Below are 23,061 nucleotides of genomic sequence, written 5' to 3'. Positions count from 1 at the left end.
TGTAAGTCTTGGTTGTTTTCTTGTAAGTTTTGGTTGTTTCCAACATTGCACTATTGAATTTGGTTCTTTGATGCTTGTGGGAATAAGATCCTCTGCACCAACTTCAGAAGCAGAGAGAGAAACGTTTGCTGTGAGTGTGAAGCAGCAGTTAACATGATTAAACTACAACCGTGCTTAATCACATGAGCAATAATGGAGAGAATTGACAGGAGAGAGTCATGCTCATTTTCTGATTATTCACGGAATGACCTCAGCTTTTGCATGCTAGTTTCTCAAGTTATAAGCATGTGTGTTTGTTAGGTGGGTTTTTTTTGTTATTATTGATTTAGCATTTGAACAAAAATTTCTGGAGGAGCAGGAGATAAAGAGATGCTTATTTGCTTTATTGTCTTTGCCTTGCTTATGTATGATGATATTTCCCTCTCTACTTTTGTCTCTTTGGTTGTCTTTTTGTTTTCTTAATTTTATTGAGTTCTTCCTATGTGTTAACTACAGTTCTAGACGTGGAGTATAAACAGAATGAAGAAAGCATTGCATACCTTTGAAAATATAGTACCTTCAGGGAAATTAAAATTTACTTCAGACTGAATGATTCCTGTTCTTTTAAAAATTTTTTTTATTTATTTAAATGAAAAAGAGTGGCAGAGAGCAATAGAATAAGAGAGAGAATGAGATCTTTCATCAGCTGGTTCCCTCCCCAAATGATCACAGTGCCATATCTGGGTCAAGGAGAATCCAGGAACCAGTAATCTCATCCTGGTCTCCCACAGGCGAGCGGAGCCCAAGTATTTGGGCCATCTACCACTTCTTTCCCAAGTACATTGCCAGAGATTTGGTCCATACATAGGACAGCTAATACTCAAACCAGTGCTTTGATAGAGATCACAGCGTCACAGTGACTTACCATGCTGCCACACAATGCCAGCCCCTCCGTGACGTGGGTCCTGAATGTTAGATGTACAAAGGAAGGAGTGCATATTTTCTTGGTGAATCAAGAAGCCATTTAGAAAAGAGACAATCTTGATCTGGGTATCCATGGGAGACTAAACCAAAGGGGAAATAAATGACTTAGCACAGTAGAGGATCTGCAAGGCATTCGAGGGTTTTGAGAATTACCTGAACACCTGGAGAGTGGATGGCACAGGGACTAAATGATCATAAAATCCACTAAAACCTGAATTGCTCTTTTATGAAGGGCAAGTATTATATGCAGAGTGTTTAAAGATGTTTTCACTCAGCTTTGAAGTTGCTGGTTACTTACTGACTTACTATGTAATTGCCAACCTTTATGTAATATAGTTTACCAGGCAGCCAGGCATTGTGTTTTTTTAGTGCTTCATAACAGTAGCAGACTTAACTCTCATAGAAATCCTGTAACCTGTGCACTGTGTTTATTGTTGTTTTTCTGCTTAGGAAACTCCAAAGTTAAATGATTTTCAAAGGTCCCACAGTTAGTGGCAGAACATGGCCATATCAGATCCAGATCTGCATCCGTCACAACTGTGCGTTTATGTATGGTTTTAATATTTATACCTGAGTATAAGCAAACCATGTAATGTGTAAAGTTGCCACAACCCCCATGCTTGCACGAAATCCTCGGTAAGAGAGACTATAGAGACTCCCAGCCCTAAACTAAAAAAAGAATGCAGGATCCATGCTTGGACATAGTAGAAACAGAACACTGGCTGTACAGTGCAGACTGCACAGCATCCCAGGAACTGACAGGGAGTTTGACAAACTTCCTGCAGTGACTTACAGAATGGGAGTGTTGTTTCCAAGAAGTGCTGAATCTATAAGTTGTGGGAACGTGGAGTCACAGAAACCTCTGCTGCTGTAGATGGACATGAATCTACGATCCATCCCCCATAGAGATCTGGATTAGGCAGAGGGTCTTGGCATCGCCTTTTGGTTCCTTTGTGGTTTCCAGAACATTTCCAATCTCATCCTGCCTTCTAGGAAAACATGCTGTAACTATTTCCATTTCCTGCTGTTATTAATAGTATGGCATGTGATTTGAGTTAATGGGCATAGTGAAGTGTGCATTGTGGTGAAGTGGGTTTCATGACACAGGCTCTATTCACAGGTGAGAAATACGAGATATCTAAGGTCAAGAGGCTGTGAAATGGAGAAATGGGATTTGAAGCCAGGATTTTCTGAGTCATTGTAAATGAATTTTTATGGCATGAATAATAAAGTGAATGTATCCATATGACAACCATACAGTTTAGGAAATACAGTGCTACTAGCACTCAGAAGTCCTTACAGCCTCTTCCATTCTCTACCATTATCCATTTAAAAAGTACCTGTTAGTTGTGCTTTTACAAAGTCACATCGGGGTGTTCATGAGAACTAGAAATAAAAGATGCTTATTTTGGTGCAAAGATTAAAAAAATTATTTGAGAGGCAGAGACAGAGATAGAAAAAGTCAGAACCATCCAGAAGTCTTCCTTTCTGTGGTTGGTTTCTCAGATTCTAGTCATAATCAAGGCTAGTCCAGGATGAAGCCCAGAACTTTTCTAGAACCCTCACAGGAGTTGCCAGAATTCTGCCTCTGAGGCTATTCATTAGCAAAAAACTGGATTCAGGAGTGGACCGAGACTCAAACCCAGGCACTGTGGTGTGGGATTCTAGTGCCCTAAGCAACCTTGAAATCCATGGAAAGATTCTATGCAGTACTGCTTTCTGATGCCTTCTGGTACTATTGTCATAGATAACCTTTATATTGTTGAAGTTTTTTTAAAAATTATTTCAAGGCACACCATGTGTGCACATCACACACACACATACACACACACACACCAATCTTTTAGCTCACTTTCCAAATGCCCACAATTGCGTTTGACCAGGGCCAAATTCTGAAGCAGGGAACACAGTTATTGTCTCCTTGTGGGTGCTGGGATCCAGTTATTCAAACCATTATCACTGTCAGTAACTAGCAGCTGGAACCTGATGTCAAATCAGGCACTCTGATGTGGCCCATGGGTGTCAATGGCATCGTCACCACTAGGCTAAATAGCAGACCCGAGCTTTATGTAAATGGAATTATGGAGTAAGCAATCTAACAAACATTAGTCTTGTTCATGTGTGTCATTGTTCAATGCAGTTTTATTAATTATCATTGCTACATAGTATCTATTGCATAAATATACACAATTTTCATTTTAGTATTAATGGCATTTGGTTCTGTGTTTAGTAATTATGAATAATGTAGCAATCAACATTTTTGCATATTTTTGTCACATAATTCTGTCTTATGATGAATTGAAGCCTAGAAATGGATCTGCAGGAGAGTTGATTATATCAAACTTCATTTAAGTTGCCAATTGATTTTCCAAACTGAGTACATATATCCTCTCATCAGACATGTCCAAATATTAAAAACAGGTTTTTCTGTTTTTAGTCTCCTTCATTTTAGTTAGTCTGCTAGATATGCTGTGGTATTTAAATATAAAGCTATTGGGGCTTTAGTTTGGAATTCCTTGATAACTAACAACAGTGAGCAATTTTCAATTCATCTATTTCCCTCCATGGCTCTATAGTAACCTTGTTGTCATAAATGAGGTAATTACATATACATGGGTTAGGTTCTAGATTTTCTCTTTGGTTCCAAATGTCTCCCCACCCTTGTGTCAATAGTGTATCCTCTTAGTCATGTAGAGATTTATAATAATCTTTATATTCATTACTTTAAGTGTTCCAGTTTAGTTGTTTTTTTGATATTATGAGCCATTCCATGTTCTTGGGTCTTTTATGATTATCAGGACATTGGAATCAGCTTGTCAATTTTCATAAAATTTATTTCTGGAAAGTTTATTAGGATTCCATTGAACTGATTAATTTACATAAAATTGCCATCATTAAAAGCTTAATCTTCTCACCCATTAATGTAATATATTTATGCTTTTTATTCAGAATTTCTTTCATCTCTCTTAACATTTTGCACTTTCATAGAGAGATTTTTCTTAAAATTTCCTTATATATTTTAGAAGTCAAAGTTATGGGGTTGGAGAAGGAAGAGAGAGAAAGAAAGTGAGAGAGATGAGGAGAGAGAGAAAGATATCTACCTAGCACTGTCTGACTCTCCCAGTGACCATAACAGCTAGGGCTACACCAGGCTGAAACTGGGAGCAGGGAATTCAACCTGGGTCTCTCACGAGGAGCCATCATCATTGCCGCCAGTGTATCAGTGAGAAACTGGAACCCAGCGTAGAGCTGTGACTGACACCCAAACTCTGGGTTATAGGATTGCTTGCAGTCATCTCAAAAGGCACCTTAACCAAGGAGCCAAACATACATGCCTTAAACAACAACCAAACAAACAAATAAAAAAACCCAGCTGGAATATACAAATACAGATAAACTGTGCTTAACTCATTCAGTGTAATACTTTCTACTTTTGTTTTGCTTAAAAGAAATGCTTGTAAGATTGAAGAGATTACCCTATATTCTTAATTTCCTGAGGTCTTCAAAACAAGTTTAAAAATCATTATGGAAATTTAACCATGTTAAACACATTTTTGCAGCGAATTAGATTTTCTGTATTCTCTTTATATATATAGTTGATTATGTAATTTAATTTTCATTCTTGTCTACAATAGTTACTTAACATAATTTTAAATTTGTTTTATTTGCTATTTTTATTTCTATGTTTTGGATCATTAATTTTTTTCTTTTTTAATGAGGCTATTTTGATACTGGCATTAAAAATTAAGAGGGAAATATTCCTCTTTCCTATTTTCTTTAAAAGATTATGTAAGATGAATATTATTTTTATAAGGCTTAAGGATAAACTCTTTGGTATCTAGAATTTTCTTTGTAGAATAGTTTTTATTATTGATTTAATTTAATTTGCAATAACCAGGTTTTTATTTCTTGTATTGGATTTAGTTTGTTAAAATATTTTCATCTAAATTTTTGAGATATGTATTTATGCTCTTCATTTATTTTTCATATCTTTGATAGCTGCATTACTTTCCACTCACTACTCATATCCAATATGTGTAATTATATTTCTTGTCTCCCAGGCTTTCTTCCCCTCCCAAACTGTATCTTGATCTGAATTTATCGGCTTTATCAGTCTTTCAAAAAAAACTTTTTGTACTGTGTTCATTCTCTTCCTTGTACTTTTCCCTGTGTTATTCTTTTGCACTTCCATTTTGCTATTTTCCACAACCTCCCCTCTCTGAGTCCCACTTTTCTTTTTTTAGCCTTCTGCCCTAGACACTTATCATTTATTAATAATTTGCATTATTTTCTCTTTTAGCTGTTTAGCAATATATATTTATTTTTTGTTGTTTCTTTCCAAAATATGAAGAATCATTTCTTTTTTTTTTTCCTCTGGCTCTTGCTTTTTCCGAGACCACAGAATGATCAATGCATTGAGAAAAGTGAGTACGTATACAGATAACATTTTTCCTTTTGTCATGGTTTCCATTGAAGACTAGTGCCCATTGTAATAGCAGTAGTGTTCTGTTCCATTTGCTCATTTATTTGCTTATTTGTTTGAAATACCTTGTCGTTTCAGCGCGTTAGTGTATAGCATGGTGATAGTAAGAAGTTTGGGACCCTATCCCTCAATGTCTGTCTCACCACAGCCTACTTTCAAACCAATTTGCTTATACCTGAAAGCGATGTCTCATTTAATACATAAAAGTTGGTGAAGTGTATAGGATGATTCGGACTGAAGATCACTGATGATCTGCATATGAATTGCATATTTTTATATACAATGATCAAACTTTATCTGATGATTCTCATTTTTTTTTCAAATTGTCAAGGTATATTTAATAGTTTTAGTGGGGGGGTCCTCCTTTTATTCAGGAGTAGAGATACATACTGAATCTTCATCTCTCATTCATTTTTTATATGATTCTCATCTTATTTCACTTGTCAGCAACATATGACTCAGATGATCAGCCTAACCCTATTTTTCTTTTTCTCTTTTTTAGAGATTTATTTGTTGTTTTGTTGAAAAGGCAGATTTACAGAGCGAAAGACAGAGAAAATGATCTTCCATCTGCTGGTTCACTCCGCAAGTGTCCACAGCACTTGAGCTGAACTGATCCATGCATTTCTAGAAATGCAGTTTAGATGAAAGCTTACCTTCTTGCATCAGAAAATTTTTATTTTAATTGATATTTACATAGCAATTTTTTTCTCTACTTTCTCCATTTTTCAACTTTTATCCTTTCTGTGCCAATTTCTGTAAAGTATGTCTCTTATAAGCAACACACATGTATATTTATTTCTCTTTGTATTTCAACAGTCTGATAATTTTATTTTCTAATTGAGAAATTCTGTACATGTATCTTTCATGCAAACATGAAATATTTGGGCTTAAATTAGATTGTTGCTATGCTGATCAACAATATTTTCAACAGACTTTCTTCTTCTCTCTCTTTTTCTATATAAACAGATTTGATTATTTTTGAGGGACAGAGGGGCCTGAATTTATAGAATCATACTGGTAGGAGGAGTGGCAAAATTCATATTCTTAATTTATGATGTATACTTCTCTTAATTAGAAAAACAAAGGAAAGACTCATCTCACTGAGAATTTATCATCCATTTGGGAGAAAATTCCACACTGAGAAATTTTCTAATATTAAAGTATTTGCAATTAGAGACCATTATGCCTAGTTAAATAAGCCAAATCCAAACAGGCAAATACTTATTTTATCTAGTGGTAGCTAATACAGAGTACAAAAGAAGGCTGTTGTTTGCAGCTCTTGCTTGCCTCTGTGGAACAGTGGCTCATCTCCCGTTTACTTGTTGAACTCTCTGTTTAGAGGAGCATTGAGCTTGTTTAATCGCAAAAAATTAAAATGAAAAAGAAAAGAATGAGAAGGGAAGGGGAAGAAACTATTACTGTGGTTTTAGAATTGTACCTGTGATAATCATGAAATCTGTTCTATATATATTAGTAAGCGTCAAAGTGCAATAAAAGAGAACTTTTTAGGAATATACTTATACGCTAAGCAAACCAATAAGGATATAGACGTTGTAGTTTATTTCTTTTTGTGTTCTAAGTAGGTTCTTGATAGAATTTATAAAACTAAATGTATATATGTATTTATCAAACTATACATCACACTAAATGTGTATATATATAATACATACATACACATATATAGAATACACATACACATGTGTAATACATATGCATTCTAGGAAGGTCCAAATAGACTGAAGGGGTTATATGAGCTACAGCATCCAGCATGAAGCTTTTTTAGTTGATATATTAGATCTGAACAAATTGGAGAGAAGGCAAAATTAGAGATGTTTCCAAAACTGAAGCTGACAGATAGAGGAGACAGTAAAGGTACCAAGCTATCTGTAGTAAAATATTTGTTTTATGGAAGAAGAATGATAGCCTAATTCTATTAACCATGTGGAGCCATGTTTAGGAAATGATGAACATCTTGTAGATATTAGTTTTCTTCTCTGGAAAGATTATTTTACAGAACTTCAATAGTTTTTCAACAAGTTTAGTCAAAAAAGAAGACATGTAGAAAAAATCTTAAAAGTTTGAGAAAACTAGTGTAAACAGATTTGTTTGCTGTGAAACTTTTTGGCACCTTTGAAGTGTGAACTGTGAATTTCCCAAATCTGTTAAGTTCAACACACTTTTGAGTTTATAAAGAACTACAATACTTTTATAAAGAATCTGTTTACATACATGGGTAAGTTGAAATATGTGGCCGTCAAGGAAAACTGAATGGAATATTACACTAACATGGAAAGTCCATGAAAACAGCACAATTCTGCTGTTTGCTTCAAAAAATTGCCTACCGAATGTTATGCTTGGCAAATTTTAATGAGATAAATTACCTGTTTTAGAACAGGACCAGCAACATCAATCTGTTAATATGCTAAAGAATGGGGTTTAAGAGAAAGGTTTTTAAAACTGAAATATTAAGAAAGAAAAGAAAGAAGCAACTGAAGTTGCCCAGACCTAAGTTTTGTTTTTTTTTTTTAATTGGATGGTGGCAGCACACTGGAAGATGGAAAATAAAATCAGTTAACAGTAATATTTTATGAAGAGAATTCATGGAGCTTGGTGATACATTAGATGGAGGAAATAAATTACTTAAGTGCCGAGTGTCTGGATGGCACTGAGAATGCAGTAACTGAAGAGAAGGCCACTTTTGTGTGTAAGATTCATTCTGTGCCTCTTGTGGACCTTCGTGACCTGGTGGATGCTCTCCTGAGTGAGTTAGTTAATTCATGAAGTCTTACTTAATATTTGAAAACTTAGAACAGCTTTTAAAATTTATTTTCATTTTATTTAAAAGGCTAAAAAACAGAGAGAGAGAGAGAATCCTCCAATTCCTGTTTCACTCCCTAAATGCCCACAGCATCTGGAATTGGACCAGGTTGAAGCCTGGAGCCCGTGTTTGAGTTATCATTGCTTCTCACCCCAAGTCCACATTATTAGGAAGTTGAATAAGAAGTGGATTCGCCAGGACCGAAATCTACTCTGAGATGTGTATATTCCTTATTAAACAATCCACTGTGCCAAATGCCTGCTCTGAGAAATTTTGTGTAAAAAAGGTTGCTAGTTTTCAGTCAAGATTGTGTTCAGAGAGTTGGATTGAAAAATACAGAAAAAAATGTTACCTTGAAAATCATGCTGAGTTCATGAAACTATACTGTGCACATATTCTGTCTTAGCCAATGAAAGCTCTTTTCTTCCAACCCAACAGCTTTATGATATCTACGTGAAAATATGTTCATTAGGATATATTAATTAGAATAACATATCTACATAAAGTATGTTAATTAGAAGTTTGAATTGTATGGTAATGGAGATTGAGCACCAATTTTGAGCTATTTCTTTTCAGAAAGACAAGTGTTCTAAGATATTAACAATCTGGATTTGAGAATTGATTGATAGGCTGCAAAACATGAAATGCAGGTTCTGTCTCACCTACATATACCTAGCATAAAGCCCAAGGAAATTCAGACTGCCGCCGTCACCCTGTAGGTTCTGATTAAACCTAATGAGCCCCGTGGGAAACAGCTGTCTCCTTTGGAAGGTGTGATGTGGTATCACAGAAGCGGTACAGATGTTAGACCCAGCTTTAACAAAATGAGGAATAACATTTTTTTTTTACTTGTTAGTCTTTGTCTCCACAAAATAAGAGCAGTAATTATCACACAAGCTAGTGGTGATAAAAAATGCTAACCAAGGTGTACTTCAGTGAAGGCGTTGCAGTTCCTTAAATGTAACTTCTTTTTCCACTAGTCGTATGTCCTGTGTTGATGTTACAAGGCCATTATCAGTGCTTCTAGGAATTTGGGAGTCCACATTTTTGGTGATTAGGAGTAACTATAGAATTAGGAGTCGCAATAGAAAAGAAAGGAATGACAATACATTCAGTGCAATACTAATTATCAAAACTGACTTAAAATTACAAGCAAGGTATGGTAGTACAGTGAATCTAAATGGTAAAGTATGGTTTTTACTGATATTAACTAGCATAGCTTTTAAATGCTTTATTTTTTTTATATTTGAGTAACAGAGAACGAGAGAGCACGTATCCACTGGTTCATTCTCAAATGTCCTCAATGGTCTTGAAGTGGAATAGGATGCAGAAATGTGCTCTGGCTCTCCCATGTGCATGGCAGGACCCTTGTCACCTTAGCCATCACTTTTGCCTGCTAGGTTGTGCATTAGCAGGAAGCTGGAGTCAGGAGTGCTGACAGGCAGTCTAATTTGTGATATGGTTATCTTAACTGGCATCTAAAACCCTGGAACTAACCGTTCTTTTTTTCCCCGCTCCAGTGAGAAGAAGCTCATTACAGATGCCCTTAATAAAAACCAGTTTCTGAAGAGACTGGATCCTCAGCAGATCAAAGACATGGTGGAATGCATGTATGGGAGGAATTACCAGCAAGGGAGTTACATTATTAAACAAGGAGAACCAGGAAACCATATCTTTGTGTTAGCAGGTAGGTTTCACAGATTATTTTTTTCTGTTGCAACAGATATTTTCTAAACATTTATAGAAATGCAAAACCAGTTGCACTATTTGTAGAAAGCCTAAGAGACTAAGTTCATGAACTAGTGAAAATGTTAATCTAATACGGTGATGTTAATATGTAATATTTGCCAAAGGGAAGAGATTTTATTTCACCTCCTGCTTGACACTATAAAGCAATTGCTGTTTCCTTCATATTACCAATGAAGACCGTGTCTCATAACCCAAAGCTACACAGCTTATTGGTAGTTAGCTACAATGCAAACTTCGGCCATTTGACTTCAGAATCCATGTGTTTAACCACAATTCCCCCTACTAAACAATTTGCCTCTATTCGGAATTTTGGTGCTATATCTTGACATTTTACTTATCTGCATAAGAAAATAATAATTTTTGTGGTTCTGTAAATAATTTGGTTATATACCAATGGTTTTGAAAAACGTTTTGTGTACAAATAACTGACACATCAAGTGGTATAGTATTTTTATTGCCATGTAAATGATTTTCTACCTTTATGATACTTTGAACATGTTTAAATAAAAAAAAATTTTATTGGCTAGAAAGTTAAAGGGTTTATTTCTCAAAAGATTTGAAGTGATTACTTCAGAAGAATGTTTCCTTGAAAAAGAAGCATGAAATTACCTAAACAGGGATTGAAATTTTTGAATACCCATACCAAATTCTGAATAGCTTTAGTTTTTGAGTTTTAGGAAAGAAAATTAACCTAGCGCAGGCAGATGGAGTGATACTCTGAGACATAGAACTTTCTATTTTTCATTGTATTTCCTGATCAACCAAGCAATGCTTTTATTGCTTGGGGTCTTAGAGTTAGGACAGAAATAGCCTATGTAAAATGATAGCACTTGTATACTCTATTCCTGGCATGTGAAAAGCTGCTTTCATCTACTTTTATTGTTTAAACATGACAGGAATGTAATGATTTGCATCCAATTTGTGGCATACACATTTGTGAGCGCCTTTAACATTATGGAGCCATGAGTGATTATTCTAATCAAGCAGCAGAGTCTATCCTGAATTAACCAGGTTTCCGTTTTAATGGGTCAGATAAACAGCAGTTTTTCTTTCCTGCATTTGGTGGTTTCACAGATACTTCATCAACAATAGAGCTTTCTGGTAAGAGAATATATGTGATCAAGCCAACAAACATTTGTGAAATGTACTAAAATGGATGTGAAACTGTTGTCATCCTGTCTTGTTTCTTGCCACGAACTCTAATGAATGGTTTTTAGGGAAAAGAGGTTGAGCGGAAGTCAGTATCAAATCTGCTTTTGAGATCAGGATTGTACATGGAAATGAAAATTGGATGCTTTCTTGTTTGAATTAATTACAATATCATGTAAGGACTGAATAGCCTGGTTTAATTATCTGGTTGAGCAAATTAATTTTGCAATTAAATCTCTTCCCTATATCAAATATAGCATGGATAGCAAATTGTAAAATCATATTTAGCTTAAACTTTTGCTCTCCCATATAATTCTTCACCACTGCTCAAGTTCTGTGAGCCATAACCAATTAGAAAAATCCTTGGGCTGTGTTAACATCAATGGTGTCAACTGAATATTGAGTGGTGTCAACTGGACATTAAGCAGTTTTGATGGAGTAAAACTTAGCCGTAATGGGAAGCTATTAAAATGCGTATCTAATCTGTGCGATTTGTGAGGCTTTTTCTTACAGTGATATAAATGCTGTCAGATGAAACATCTTTTCTCTTATGTCCACTGTGACGCTGGCAGATACACTGAATGAATGGACAGAGAGAGATAATTAGTGGAGATTTAGGAGAAAGAGACTCATTCTTAGATAAAAGTCTTTACCTCACCTTTTTTTTCTTCCTCTCAGAATTTAAATGCATTTTGCTTATAATTTGGGTTGCAAAAAGTTTTGTTTACATTTGCTTGAAAGGGATGAAAGCAAAATCTTGGCAGAACAAAAAAGTTGTTGAAAGACTGATGAAGCTCTGCCTGTCCCTATCTCCATTTGTCTAAGTACTGAAACATGCTAAGCACTTTTCTGAGTGTCTCACATTCTTAATTCATATGAGCAGGTCTTCCAAAGCTTATGGAAATTACATGTTATAGAAACAAAACTATGCATGCACCTCAAAATTTCTGCACCAAGATAAATTTATCTTTCAATGGTATTTTTCATAAAGTTATTTATGTAACTTTGCCTTACATTTAAATGAGCACTGTTGAAAGCACTATGAAGTCACTTGCCAAGGTCATTCAGCCAATGACTAGTAGAGCCATGACTTAAACCAGGCAATAGGGCACTGACTGTCATCACAAGCTGTGCTTCCTTTAGTTTGAACAACTCCACTGTGATTTCAAGACACATAGTGATTGCTGGGCTTCTAGTAAAAGGGAAATAGTTTAATCACATAGCCTTTAGGTAGGATTGAATGCTTCAGGAAAGGAGATATGTAACAATGTTTAAGATACATGCAAGTGTTAACAATAGCTAATTTGTAGCATTTCTTCCTTTCCTCCATGCTAGCTATTATTTTAGGCTTCCTACTATCTTAACTTAATTACCACAAAGACTATGAAATAGTACTATTAATTATGATTATCTCCATTATCAATATGGAACTCTAGACAAAATGAAAATGCTCTGCAAGTGACTCAGCTAATAATGAATAGGTAGAAAGAGTCAAATTTAGTCTTCACTCTCAACTGCTACATTATAATGCAAATAATAATCATGTGTATATAGATACATATTATAAATTTTCTGGTTTAAAAAATTTTAATGGAATCCATGCATATTCTCATTATGTGTGTATGTTTGAATTCTGTTTATAGAGGGACGATTAGAAGTATTCCAAGGAGAGAAATTGCTGTCATCCATTCCTATGTGGACCACATTTGGGGAACTAGCCATTTTATACAATTGTACCAGAACTGCTTCTGTGAAAGGTAGGACAAGATAAAATGCCATTTCAGGATTATTACACAATGTTAAAGGTATTCTAGGTGAATCATGACTGTATCCTGTATTCCATTTTTTTATCAGTCATTTTCTCCAAATGCTCTTATTAATAAAAATACTCATGACAGAAACTAAATTGAACACTTGTCTAAATAAAGATAAAAGTAACTTTTTACATTAAGTAAATCCCTACAAAATATAAAAATGACCTTAAGCAAAATGAATTCAATATGTACATTTTAATATTCTTCTCTGTGGACATCTGCATAATTTACTTTCTCATCTCTGTGAGGATCTACAAATTGGAGACAAAAAATTAATGCAAACAATGAAAAAGTACAGATATCAAAAGGGATAAGAATTAGTAAAATGAGAATCTACACGTGTGATTTTGAGGATTTCTACTGTTTTGACTTTGTTCATAGTAAGCTTGAGTTCTCTCCTGAGTTATTTAGATGTGTTGTTTCTCAATGTTTTGGACTAGAGTCATGTGTATTAACACAGAGGAAGTATTTGTAAAGTGTAGATTGCATGACACCACTTCTGCATTGGATTCCAACATGATCTCAAGCAAAACAAATCAAAACAAAACAAAATCGAGGGAGGGGAGGGTAAAGAGTTATATGACAAAACTTAAAAACACACTGTAGAGCTACACTAATTAAAACAACATGATTTTAATGTAAAATAGATACATCAACCTATGGAACAGAATAAAGAATCTATAAGTAAACTCATTTGTACATAGCCATTGATACTCTTATTAAAAAATATTCATTTTATTTACTAGAGGGAATGACAGACACAGCAAGAGAGATGGACAGATCCAGAGAGAAATACTTCTCTCCACTGGTTCACTCCTCAAATGTTCCCAACAACTGCATGTATCTCTTGTGTAAGCCAGGATCCTATAATCCCTTCCTGGTCTTCCACATGTCTGGCAGCGGCTCAAGTACTTGAGCCATCTTCCACTCCTTTCCGAAAGTATTAACAGAAAGCTGGATTAAAAGTGTAGCAAAGATGACTCAGTTTAGTGCTCTATTGGATGCCATAGGTGGTGACTTAATCCCCTGAACCATAATGCTGGCTTGATGCAGACACTGATCTTTGGAAAAGCAGCTAATAATATGTACTGGAGAAAGGGAGTTTTTCTTTTTTTAATAAATAGTGCTGGAAAAATTGGATATGCATATATGGAAAAATGAAACGGAAAGCCTGCCTTTTCCCCCCATTTCTGACCTTGTTAAAAAACAATTCAAAATGAATTAAAAATCTGAATGTAAATCTTGGTGTGAAGGAAAAAAAAAGACTTGAGATGATAAAACTACTAAAATTAAAGGTAGGAGATACAAGAAAATGGGCAAGGCATTTTTGGATCAGACTTCAAAATCACAGGAAATGAAAGTAAAAATAGACACTTAGATTTTATAAAACTGAAATCTTCATAAAGCAAAAGAAACAGAATAGAAAACTGCAAAGTGGGAAAAGTTTTGCAAGATTTACATCTGGCAAAGGTTACTTGTCACAATATCTCAGGTTCTCAAGTAGCTCAATCAGAAAAATAAATAATCCGGCTTAAAAATGAGCTGTAGCAGGGCAGCATATTGACTGAATAAGCTCATCTTACACCTGCAGTGCCAGCATTACAGACGGGTATTGGGTCTAGTCCTGGCCGCTCCACTTCTCATCCAGCTCCCTTCTTATGGTCTGGGAAAGCAGCAGAGGATGACTCAAGTCCTTGGACCCCTACACACATGGGGGACCAGCTTTGGATTGGCTTAGTTCTGGCCATTGTGGGTATTTGGGGAGTGAACCGGTAGATGCAACACTTATGTCTCCTGCTTGGAGAGCTTCCTTTCAAATAAAAATAATTTAAAAAAAAAAAGAGAAATTAGACATATACGAAAAGAATTTTTACAGATTTTGTGTTTGTGGTGTCATGAAAGCTTTTTCTAATGTGTTATTTCTATCTTTTTCCCTCTTGCTTTCAAATAAAGTCTTTGGGAAAAGAAACGAAGTTGCTCTACTGTGATAGGATGTTGATTAGCAGAGCCTGGGAAGAGCCTAGGGATGGGGAGAGAAGGATAGGGAAATGGAGATTAACAAGTATTAAGTTAAGAGTAGATAAGAGTAATAAGTTTTGGTGGCCTGTTTCAGTGTAGGGTGATCATAAATAATAAAAGTAAATTGTGTGTTTTTCTTTAAAAACTAGAAGAGTGGGCTTTGAATGTTTTCATCACAAAGAAATAATATACATTTGGGGAGATAGATATCTTTTTCCTGATTTGGAAATTAAACAATGTATACGTGTGTTGAAAATCACATGATCTTCATGTGTATGCCTTATTCTCTGTCAATTTAAAAATGAAATAAAAACCATAAAATGTACAAATTCTGGGGTCCCAACTCATATCCTCAAGCAGAATCTCTAATGAGATATTACAGAAAGCTGAGTCCCTGTCCCCAGTCCCAGATCAAAACGAGGAAGGAGCTTTGGGGGGACAGAGGAGAGGGTTGCAGACCGCCGATCTCAAGACTGCTGCTCTTCTGAACGAAGGTTCCTTGAGGTTTATAAAGGGGCTATAAAGCAGGGGGTGCTGGGAAGGGCAAAGCCAGGTGATCCACTAGAACTGCACATGCGTACATGTGTATACAACGTGTAACAAACACTTTACGGTAATCGTCATTGCCCTCTTTGTCACTGCCCTGGGGCTGCAGGCTGCCAGCTGAGCTACTGTGCTCTCTTAGCTCCTTGACTGTGTAAATAGACTGTTCTGAGCTTCAGTCACCCCGCTGTGCCATATGCCAGGAACCTAGTACCTTCATTTGTTTATTTGGTACCCATTAAGGGATTCATATTTTTTAAAAAAAATATCAAGAGATCTCTAATTGACTGTAAAGTTTGGTAAATTGGAGCTTTGTAAGCTCTTATTGCTTTTTTTTTTTCTTAATCTTGTAACTAACATGGCATATAGATTTTGAATTAGAGCTGTTATTTCTACTGCACTTTCTTTTCATGTTTCATTTGCCTTTTATGAATTTCCTATAAAAATTCTCAAAAGCTTTCTAATTCTCCTAAAAGTTGTGTGTGTGTGTGTGTGTGTGTGTGTGTGTGCACATTTTATGCAAGGTGGCCATGGAGACCCTTAATTTATATGGACACTTTTGTCATCACATCCAGTCGTGAAAAGATACAAAGACATACATACACTGACAAAACTTTTAGCTCTCTGCATGTGAATTCCGAACTCTGAGTTAGCTACTGGCTGGCTGCTTTAATCACAGTGTGAGTCTGAGATGCTGCCTAGTAATAGAATGCATTATTGAGAGCCTGTAAACTGGATTGAATAGCATCCAAACCAAAACACAATCAGGAAGAAAATCTTATACTACTCATTTCCAAATCATGGTCCATTTTAAAAATCAAAATGATATGTAAATTACCATTTATTTATTTATTTTAAAGATTTGTTTATTTTTATTGGAGAGACAGAGAGGAAGATGTTTCACCTGATGGTTCACTCCCCCCCCAAGCAGCCACAACGGCTGGATCTGAGACAATCTGAAACCAGGAGCTTCCTCCGGGTCTCCCACACAGATGCAGGGTCCCAAAGCTTTGGGCCATCCTCAATTGCATTCCCAGGCCATAGGCAGGGAGCTGGCTGGGAAGTGGGGCTGCTGGGATTAGAACCAGTGCCCATATGGGATGCTGGCGCATTCAAGGCGAGGATCTTAACCTCTATGCTATTGCGCTGGGCCCAATTACCACTTGTTTAATTGCCTCTTTCTATTAGGCTGTGTAAATAATGTACCTTGTAAGAAAAACCAATATCTGAGAATACAATGCAAATCCATGAATTGTTTTGCAATATATCCTTCAAGGGCACTAAACAATATTTTATTGTGTTGTTGCATTTTAAAAGCTATCACCAATGTAAAAACATGGACTCTGGACCGGGAGGTTTTCCAGAATATAATGAGGAGGACAGCCCAAGCTAGAGATGAGCAGTACAGAAACTTCCTCAGAAGGTAAGAACACACTAGGGTGAAGGGAGACCATGATGTGGCCGTGTCCTGGATACATTGATTTTCCAGAAAAAAAAGTTTACTATGAGCTTCTCTCATTAAACATTCCCCACGTGAATAAGCCAAAGGAGTATGAGGATGCCTTTGTTGTAAACACCCATATATATTAAAATCCTATTCAGTCTCCACTAGCCATGTGCACTGGTTTATTTCCTCTGCTAATCTTTATCCTTAAATCGATGAAGCCAGAGTGTGTATTCTGGAAATATTTGCAAAAAATCCTAAAAACATTGTTCCTTGATTGCTCTCTTGACTTTAGAGTAGTATTAGAGTTGATGGGTTAGACTATCTTTGTTTACTTTTCCTAAGACATCTTATCTGCATAACTATAACACCTTCCAGATAACTATGAGGGATAGCAAATTAACCTGCCCAAAATGTTAATGATACTTGGTCTGATGATGTGGATCTTTAGAGTGTACTTAAGTGTGACCAGTTCTGCCCCCAATAGCTGGAATGTGGCCATTTATAAAGAAGCAAATGTTTAATTAACAAAGTTCCATTAAACATTTTTCAAGAGTATGAATTCATTATTAAAGCTGTTTTTATAAGGTCTCTGGGAGTTTTGACAGCCTTAGAAGCTGTAATACATACTGTCATGAAGTGTTACTTTTGATAAACGGTAAGAAAATAAAGTATCCTGAAGTCCCCCAAAACAAGTTCTGCTTACCAACAGTATCATCTTGCATACCAGCAAATTGGAGACTTAATCTTGCATATCAGCAATTTTGTGATTGTCCTATGGTGCCTTGCCTATAGTGAGAACTGAATAACCATTGAATAAACACATTGTAAATCAGTATAACATCGCAGCTGTCAGAGCTTCCCACATAAAATCATGCTTGTTTGCTCCTCAAGATGCAATAATCTCTGCAGAGAGCTGCAATGTTGACAAGGCGGTACCGGACCTGCAAGACAGCCAGCCCCTTAGCTGTCCAAATTTGGACTCTACCCGACAATAGGTGAACTCAAAATCCAACAACAAAGTAATAGAATCAGTAATGAAAGCTAATGTCACATTTATGCAAGATCCATAAAGGGATACAAAAATGGGCACTTGCCCATAAGTTATAACTGAGAGAAAGTGTGAAATATGTTATTTTAGTGCAAGGAGCTGAGATAATCTACTGGTGCACATCTCTTTTTTTTTTCTTTTATGCCTTATTTTTGTTACTTCATTCATTCTTTAATTTCTTCAATACGTGTTAGTTGTCAGATACTACATACTGTGATGAACAAGGCACACCTGATCCCTGCCTTCATAAAGTAGAGCAGACAGCAGATTTTCTTCATATCCCTTTCTTGAACCATCCCCAAAGGCGACGGGTTTATAAAACAGAATTTTCACTAACTTCGTAGGACCTGGTTTGGAACACATGATGAGCATGTGTTAATCAATGAGAAATGATTGTTACTTTTGCCACTGGAACACAAATGCCCAGGAAGCTATTTCCGAAAGAAGAGAAAGCGAGCAGTGTTGACACTGCCCCACGGGACTTGCACTTTTCTGACCTGTCCCTTCTGCATGAGATTACTGTAACCCCAAGGAGCAGAGATCATTCCATGGGCGTTCTTCATATTTTTGCCCGTCATTTGATTTGCTTAATTTTTAAGTTTTATAAAAATGGTGTTATTTTGGCAACTCAGGTTTTTATTCAGTATTTTTTCTAGGATCTTCTGCTGTTACTTCAGCCGTTTGTTTCAGCTCTTGCCGAGTTTCATCACAGGACTATTTGATTTTTCCTCCCAGGACTTGTGGAGCTTGTTTGGTGTTTTGCAGTTACAGATATTTTTGAAGCAAACATTCTTGAGTGTGTCTCCTGCCCACGTGCCTTCCGGTGCAGCTGAGTCAGCCTGGAGTTCTTTGCCTTTTCACTTACTTGGAGAGCAGTGGCTTTTTTTTTTTTTCCTTAGCGGGTTTCAAATTTTAGATAGCAAGCACAAAATGTTTATCTTACAAAATGTTATTGATGGTTCTGAGTTAAAATGAGCAAAGGAGCAGAGCAGTTTTGTTGAATAGAATCATTTCATTCTGTGAATTGCCTGATCATTGTTAATGAAATGTGTAATTAAAAAAAATAATTAGTTTTGGTATTCTAGTCCATTATTTATTTGTTGTTATTATATGTAAATGTGTTCTCCTTGCATGGCTGTCATTGTGACTGATAATCAAAGATCATTTCAGCGCTAGCTTCATGTTCCCTCTGGTTTCAGTCCTCATTTCATTCAAGGATTCAGATGACATTCTGACCCTCACTCAAGCCAAACAGAAAACATTGATATGGGGAGGGGAACCCATTTCTGGATGTGATTAATTTTTAAAACTAACAACAATTGTTCAATGTTCCCACCGCATAGACACACTATGGTCTTATTTATGATATTTTACTGGTTTCATTTATGTTATGAATGTCTATGATCCTATAATTCCCAATGACTATTATATTCAGCTGCTAACCTGTTTTCAGTAATTGGGAAGCTTCCTTTGGAAAATTAAAATGAATTATACTTTTAGAATGCTATGAAATAGACGGTCTAAGTCTGTATTTATAGTTTAGTACAGGGAGATAATTTTAAATAGGTTTTTAAAAGTTTCTTTTTAATTTTGAAGTGTATCCTTGCTGAAGAATTTACCTGAAGATAAATTAACCAAGATCATCGACTGCTTGGAAGTGGTAAGAAATTTTAAAATGAAAGTCATTCGAAGATTCTAGAATCTAGTCATGTCATCAACAATGAAAATGAACAAAAAGGAAAGAAAAGTAGATCACCAGCATACAGAAAGCAGGAAACTTTTCTTTGTGACAAACCTTAAGCTAACTTAGACTGCTTAAAGGGGCTGGGGAAAGCGTAAGCTCTACTAAAATGTATCAAAAGAAAATGAATGTGTGTGTGTAAAGTGAAATTTGATTTAACACTTTCATCTTTTAGTATACTTTGTGAAAGTAGTTCGCCTTACTTGTGGCGTTTGATTTTCTCCAGTTAACATCATCATCCCATACACTTTCATAGAGTCAATGAGGCATACGTAGGGACTGGAGCAGAGAAGCGGTGTGTTGGTGCTTCTGGTGAGAAGCTTCTGAATCAGACTATGAAACACTGTATACATGAACTTGCTAAGCCATGAAAATGCTTTTGAAAATAACCTATGCTTAAGAAGCACTCTACCTATTTTAACATCTAGGGGAAAACAGGATATTGGAATGTATTCAAAAACTCATTTTAGGCATCACCCAGATGGTTGGTTTGGGTCCAAGATTAGTCAAGTCTTTTCATGAATAATGCTTTTATGATATGTACCTCAAGTTCTAGTGATATGCATTTGATGAAAACCTGTTCAGATTTCAGAGATTAAAATTCAAAGCAAATCGCCTCTCTTTTTGGAGACTCCATTTCCTCGAAACCAAAAATGACCTTTATGGAATTTAAAAGAGACCGGGAATAGTCAAGGAATCATATGGAGATGTTAAGCATTTATAAAGCTGTTCTCAGCGGGCGGTGGGGGGAAAACCCACAAGACTGATTGTGGAAAGATTCATGCTTCTGTCTGTCACAACACACAATGTAAACTAATGCCTGTTGGGAAGGGAGTGGGGACCATTGTGTGGCTTAGTGTAAGCGACACCAGTGATGTTTCCAGTTACAAGTCGTGGAACCCATCCAGCAGTTTATCAAGGACAGACCATGATGACACAGTGCCTGGGCCTGTGTCTCCAGGGGTTCATTTTCAAGAAGTCTGTTTACCCCACATCTCTTGGGATTTTCGCAGTGTAACATAACCCAATCACAGATGTTACAAATTAATAATTCATCCTAATTTCTGAGGGTGTTTTTACTTAAAGCTGGAAAAGTCCTGTATTTTTTTTTTGTTACCCAAGGAAATCTGTTTTTAATATAATATTAGTAGAGTAGATTCACCAGAAGGGAATTTCATGCTGGCAGAAAATATGAAAATTTACTATCATTAAAAATAAATGGCAAATTAGACATGTTTATAGCAGCCATGGGCAATAGCTACAGACTGTTTAGATGGGGGGGAGGGGAGGAGGCTCAGATCCAGCATTAATTAACACACAATACAAGTTTAAAAGTCTCATCTTTTCATACTCCCTGGCAAAGTTTTAGGCTATCTCAGCATTCCCAAACAGCAGCACAGTTAATAAAGGGCTCTTTATTCATACCTAGCAAGCACATACAACTCTGAAATGTGTGAACAATCTCAAATGTGAAAGTGATTAGCAAGGGAGTAATAGGATCCATTTAGCTCTAAGAAAACCACATAACTTTAGCAACATAGCCTGGACTAATGACCCATCAACAGGGACCTGACAACAGCCAGTCCCCAGTGCACCAGCGTTTTCACAGCCTACCCGCTGAGTTCCAAGGCTGGCTGTCCTACATACTGGCTCCAAAGTCTTTGAGAAAAACAGGCTGAATCTGTCTGTCATACTGTTTAACAGTTGATTTGGGAACTTCCTGGGGGTGTTAGGTTGGGATGAGAGTTGCACAGATCAATGCTTTAGAATTTTTCATCACCAAATAATTTATCTAATGTGTTTGCGGACTTAGACCAGGGAACTCCTACTCCAAGTTGTGGTGCTTGTGCAGAGTTCCAATATTCTCATTGTACCTTAAATGGCTTAGAACATTTAGTTCTAAAGGCAATTGTTGACTTAAAGCCTCTTCTTGCATTCTGATGAGAATATCAGAGTGGGACTAATAATAATAACATTCTCGCTGATGTGCTTTTACGCTGATGTTGTGGCATAATTGCTTACACTGCCTTCTGTGATGGAGGCATATAAGTACAACTTCCTGTTTCCCATGCAGCTTGCTGCTAATGTGACTGGAAAAAGCAGTGGAAGATGACCCATGTGCTTGGGCCTCCGCAGCTATATGGTAGACCCATGTGAAAATCCTGATTCCTGGCTTTGGCCTGTCTCAACTCCAGTCGTTGAGGCCATCTAGGGAGAGAACTAGAGTGGAAGATCTCTTTCACCAACCTCTGTCTCTCTGTCTCTATAAGTCTTTGAAATAATAAACCTGAAGAAAATAGAAAACTGATGAAAACCCTATAGCATGATAGTAAAATGACTGATGGTAAGAAAGATGATAATGTGACCTTTGCCTGGCAGGTGTGTAGGACAAAAGATGGGGTGAAAGGACTTCATGATATTGTACATCCTAGACGCAGCGATTCATACAGAAAGAATGGGATTTGATGTTGCTGTCCTGAATTACCAATATTGTCGCTGATCCTAAAGTTCCCTGACTCTTACAGTTTTTAGGCCACCTTTCACAAAGCACTGGGTGGAGGTAGAGTAAAGTGGAGTTGTGTTAAATGTAGTTGCTATTATTCAGTTCAGCAGTCCTGGTGGTTAAAAGGCAGATTCACAGATAACAAGCTGCACTAATTGGATCACAAATTCCATCGAGGGTCCCAAGTTCAGATTTCAAAACTTTATTAATGCAATGCTTGTGCTTATGAAGTTTGAGAAGTCCCAGTGAAGTTATCGCTAGGACATGTATATTTAGAGTTTGTCATCTTCTGCCTCTTTGTTCAAGAATGTTCCATCTTTAGTATTTTTTAAGTTTAATTGCTTTTTCTTTTTTATTTCTTACTAACAGTTACAATAAGACAGAGAGGTTTTCTTATTTTATTCATTATGGCTAAACCCACAAGCAAATTGAGATATCTGCAGATTTTAACAGGTTATGGACCAGTGGGGTTGTAGGATGGTCACCAGCCCTAAGAATGGAGAATACAGTTGTGGTCCTAGCTGTGTCACTAGCAGGTATCAGTTAATTGTAGTGGGCATTGCAGTCTCCTCAGACACAAAATGAAGGTCTTGGGCCACATCTTCATTATTTAAATTACAGAATTCTATAACTTTGACAATACAACTTCATTATTATTATACAAATGATTAGAAATCATTTTGATTTTCCTTTCATAGGGTAGGATCTGGTTCCTTGGACAAAATCAGTCACTCAGACCTGAGTAGTTAACAGCGTCCAGCTGGTCCACATGTGTTGCTTG

At 36.4% G+C, this 23,061-nt stretch overlaps 1 protein-coding gene across 2 annotated transcripts in view; it reads left to right on the top strand.

The window, feature by feature from the left end:
* PRKG2 (protein kinase cGMP-dependent 2) overlaps window positions 1-23,061 on the top strand; it is a 77,187-nt gene that overhangs the window by 9,934 nt on the left and 44,192 nt on the right. For both annotated transcript variants that reach the window (XM_040967048.1, XM_040967047.1), the window contains exons 2-5: window positions 9,788-9,954; window positions 12,809-12,922; window positions 16,859-16,964; window positions 19,633-19,696. In XM_040967048.1, coding sequence (XP_040822982.1) covers window positions 9,788-9,954; window positions 12,809-12,922; window positions 16,859-16,964; window positions 19,633-19,696 — 451 coding nt within the window. The remainder of the gene's footprint in view (window positions 1-9,787; window positions 9,955-12,808; window positions 12,923-16,858; window positions 16,965-19,632; window positions 19,697-23,061) is intronic.

Source organism: Ochotona curzoniae, unplaced genomic scaffold, assembly GCF_017591425.1.
Source record: "Ochotona curzoniae isolate NIBS_2020 unplaced genomic scaffold, NIBS_Ocur_1.0 scaffold_4506, whole genome shotgun sequence".
NCBI lineage: Eukaryota > Metazoa > Chordata > Mammalia > Lagomorpha > Ochotonidae > Ochotona > Ochotona curzoniae.
This window is presented reverse-complemented; position numbering and strand designations above follow the sequence as displayed.